The sequence below is a fragment of the Beta vulgaris genome, chromosome 4 (genome assembly GCF_026745355.1).
Source record: "Beta vulgaris subsp. vulgaris cultivar EL10 chromosome 4, EL10.2, whole genome shotgun sequence".
NCBI lineage: Eukaryota > Viridiplantae > Streptophyta > Magnoliopsida > Caryophyllales > Amaranthaceae > Beta > Beta vulgaris.
Genome location: NC_079205.1, coordinates 19,160,532 through 19,164,384, shown reverse-complemented (window position 1 = coordinate 19,164,384; position 3,853 = coordinate 19,160,532). Strand labels below are relative to the sequence as shown.

Below are 3,853 nucleotides of genomic sequence, written 5' to 3'. Positions count from 1 at the left end.
AACATACATACTCTCTATTTTCTTTGCATTATCGAAATATGTGGATGTACACGTAAATGGCAAAAATATTGTAGAATCTATGGAGGGAGCATGATGATGTTATTGCATGAGGATCATTGCGTAGAGTTGTACTAATATATCCTAGTTCGGTGCTTCATGAATTCTCTCCATGCATGAATTGCCCGTGAGTTAGATTTAATCAAACCAGTAGAAGATACATAAATCCTAAAAAAACGGCTCAAACAATAATAACATAGCGGTACCTCTAATATACCAATATTGCACGTGAATATCCACCGATCTCAGCATCCAAAAAATTAAAGTCACCAAACTTAAATTACTACCTACTTATCAAATTAGACATTTACTAGTTCCATTTCCATGCAATGCATTTCATTTCTCAACCAAAAATAGAAGTCAGTTCATTGTTATAAATAATATTTCATGCATGGAGGCGTTATGGAAACTAGAGGATAAATTAAAGATATCAACACAAAAAGCCTTAGTACTACTAGTTTGCACTTCAATGTTAGTTATACTTGTTTCTACCACCATAATTCTTGTAATCCTTAAGAACAAGGCAGCTCAAAGGAATAGAATCACAAGCTTTGATTCCGACGATGATGACACCGAGTCGATGATTATGTACGCAAGATCACGAAGCTCTTCTTCAAAATGCGGACTGATGGATGTGCGGAATGCTTTGATGGGCTCGGCGTGTTGGAGCGCGGCACACAAGTGGAGCGACGATGGTGTTATGCTAGACAGCCGTCGGAGATGGAAACAAAGAAAGATGATTATGATGTTGTCAAGTTGTTTGCAATGTGCAGGTTGTGCAGGACGCTCAAAGATGCAAGTTTGGCATAGGCCAATATTAATGGGCGAGAAGTGTAAGCTTCCAAGATTTAGTGGTCTTATTTTGTATGATGAGAGAGGTAGGCCACTTCCTCATCATCATAATGATCATTATTCTACTAGTTCAGCTTCTAATTACCTGGTGAGTATTGAGTAGTATTATGCATTGTCATATTTCATTTGGACTTCGAAACTCTTTGAGCAAAAAGGTCAAACTACAGAAATAATAGAAAAGAAATTCAAGGGGTATTTGTGTGACAAAATGGGTGAGAAGTGTAAGCTTCAAGATTTAGTGGTCTATGTAGTGTATGTAAAATATATTGTTCTACAAATTATAGCCAGTAATAAAATTAAATTATGGTCAGCAGGTCAGGGCATAGTTTTAAATTGTTTCATAGATGTATAAAAAGAAATTTGTTAAAACTACAATTCAAATATCAGTTTTTTTAAAAAAAATCACCTCATAATGACACCGAAACCACCGGTATTTTTTATGAAACTTTTTTTAAAAGTGATGGAAATTTTCTTCAGATTTGAACATTAACTTTCATTTTTAGGCACACTCTCATATGCACAAATCAGGTAATCCACTTACCCCCAATTTATTTCCTTTTCCTCTAATAGAATTATGGATAACAAAAAGTAATATGGATCAATATTAAGAGGGTCCTAGCTAGTACGTAGCTACGTACCCCAAAATTTGGGATTTTTGGTGAATAGTTATGATATTACCAATATACTTCTTGTATTTCAAAATACTTGTTACATTTTCGTAAAATATAAATGTATGATACTACCTACATAATATAAATGGATTTCGTTTTACCCCTAAATACTCTAAATTACACTTAAAAAGTTGGTGGTCCTCCACTTTTTCCTTTGAAGATACCCATATGTTTTCCTTAACAAATACTCCCTTCGCTCCCATTTAATTGCAACACCTGTAGTTTTGCGCTTACCAATACACAATTTATAGTGTTATATAATAGCTTTAGTTATATTTTGTTAAAAATTTCAAAAATTAGATGTTAATAAATTACACATTGAGACAAATTAAACAAGATCCCACATGAGTATATTTTTCCATACATATGAAACACAAAACCTAGTTATATATAGTGATTGTGGATAGTGGGAAAGCTATAAGTTTTGAAATTGAGTGGGGCAAAAGATATATTTTTGTAATTTAAAAAGTGGTGGTCCTCCAATTTTCCTCTGTATCTCTCTTAAAGCTATTTACTTTCTCTATATAGCATGTAACTTGAAATGAACTTAATTAAGTTTGAGGTGGATCCAATCGTACTATCTACATGTAGGAACATATAGATGCATATATAGTGGAATTACAGGAAACTATTTCCTAACATCTATCACATGATCATATACATAAATTACATAAATGATCAATCAATAGGGATTAGATATATAACATTTGTAGCGTGAATTACCTGTTGTATGCAAGTTTTAAATTCTGAAGAGCCCCAATCATTGCTCCTCTATTTAATCCAATAGCATCAGATTGAACCCCACATCTGCTAGAACGAAAGGAGATGAACAATTCACTCTCTTGCTCTTAGTGGTTAGGTGTCGATTATAGGGAGGAGATAAGGGTTGAGGTTTTTCTCTCTTTTTACTATTTCAAAAGTAACTGTTTAAATTGTTCTACATAAACCATAATATTACATCATTATATAATAGAAGATGTTTACTAATGCTCCCTCCTTTTTCTCCCTTATGGCTGGCCATCATAAAGCCCACAATGGGCTTGTGTCACTTTGTACGATATGTCATCTTATAGGATTAATGAATTTTAGTTCTAGGTTCAATCATTATTGTCCTACTAGTCATATTTATCCTCTAGCAAGCAAATATGATAGCTAAAATACCCTAAAAAATTGATAGCTAAAATAATTAATTTATTATCTTTATAATTAATTGCTATTTATACTTGTAACAATCGGTAATGTCTAAGGACATATTCCTTCACTATGTACTCGCATGGTTTAATTCTAATCTACTAGTTTGTGCAAGGCGTAACTAAAGCCTCTTATTTGGTCGTATAGTCGCTCAATACAAATCACTCCTATATTTCAAAGATGCTACTTTTTTTAACAAGTGACTTACTCCCTTGTTTCAAATTATAAGGCATTTTAGCTAAAAAAATTTATTTTAAAATATAAGGCATTCTATAATACGAATGTAAGATTAAATACAACTTTATATTATCAATATAAGCTTATATGTTATTTTGCATTATCATACAATATTTAGTGTCAATTACTATTATCCATGCAAATCTCACTAAAATTAACGAAATTCTTAATTTGTGTGCAAAAATCTTAAACTACTTTTATTTTGAAACAGAATGAGTATGAGTTATGAGTACTGATGCAATGAGTTATGAGTACTGATGCAATGATTTACAGGGAGAAGAGGAGGTTGGCAGTTTGACTATGCTATAGAAGACGAGTAAGAATCATTCTCGTTTGCGGTATCAAAGAAAGCGATTGTCCAAATCGCCCTACACTTACGGATTAAAGAGGGCAAATGGAAGAGAACCAAAACGTTACCCTTTTAGATCAAAAAGGGTGATTTTTAAACCAAAGAGGGTAATTTTTGCACCGAAAAGGGTGAATATAGTTGCCAGAGGTGAATCTAGTAAGGGTCATGGGTGGCCTAGGACCCATCAAAACAATCAGTTTTCTATTCTTGTTAACGTCACGCATAATTTATAGTAAATAAATACATTATCTGCTCCTTATGTTGATAGAATCCATCTTTGCTCCAATGGTAAAATCTCTACCAATTTATTGCATGCAGTGCTTTTATATCAAGGGTTCGAATCCCTGCTTGGTTACCAATATCACTTTTCTTTTTCTCTTTTAAAATTTTTTTTTCTCCTTTGGACCTTTTTAGCTCTAACTTTAATCAATTTTTTTAAAAAATTTGTACAATATTCTCATATTAAGTATGCTCAAGATTTTTTTATATGCAAATA

General features: G+C 32.5%; 1 protein-coding gene across 1 annotated transcript; it reads left to right on the top strand.

The window, feature by feature from the left end:
• The first annotated feature begins 311 nt into the window (after positions 1–311).
• On the top strand, positions 312–3,629 carry LOC104891290 (uncharacterized). Its single transcript, XM_010676960.4, has 2 exons — positions 312–997; positions 3,282–3,629. The coding sequence occupies exons 1-2, from the start codon at positions 449–451 to the stop codon at positions 3,315–3,317; spliced, it is 585 nt and encodes a 194-aa protein (XP_010675262.2). The 5' UTR covers positions 312–448; the 3' UTR covers positions 3,318–3,629.
• Positions 3,630–3,853: the final 224 nt, after the last annotated feature.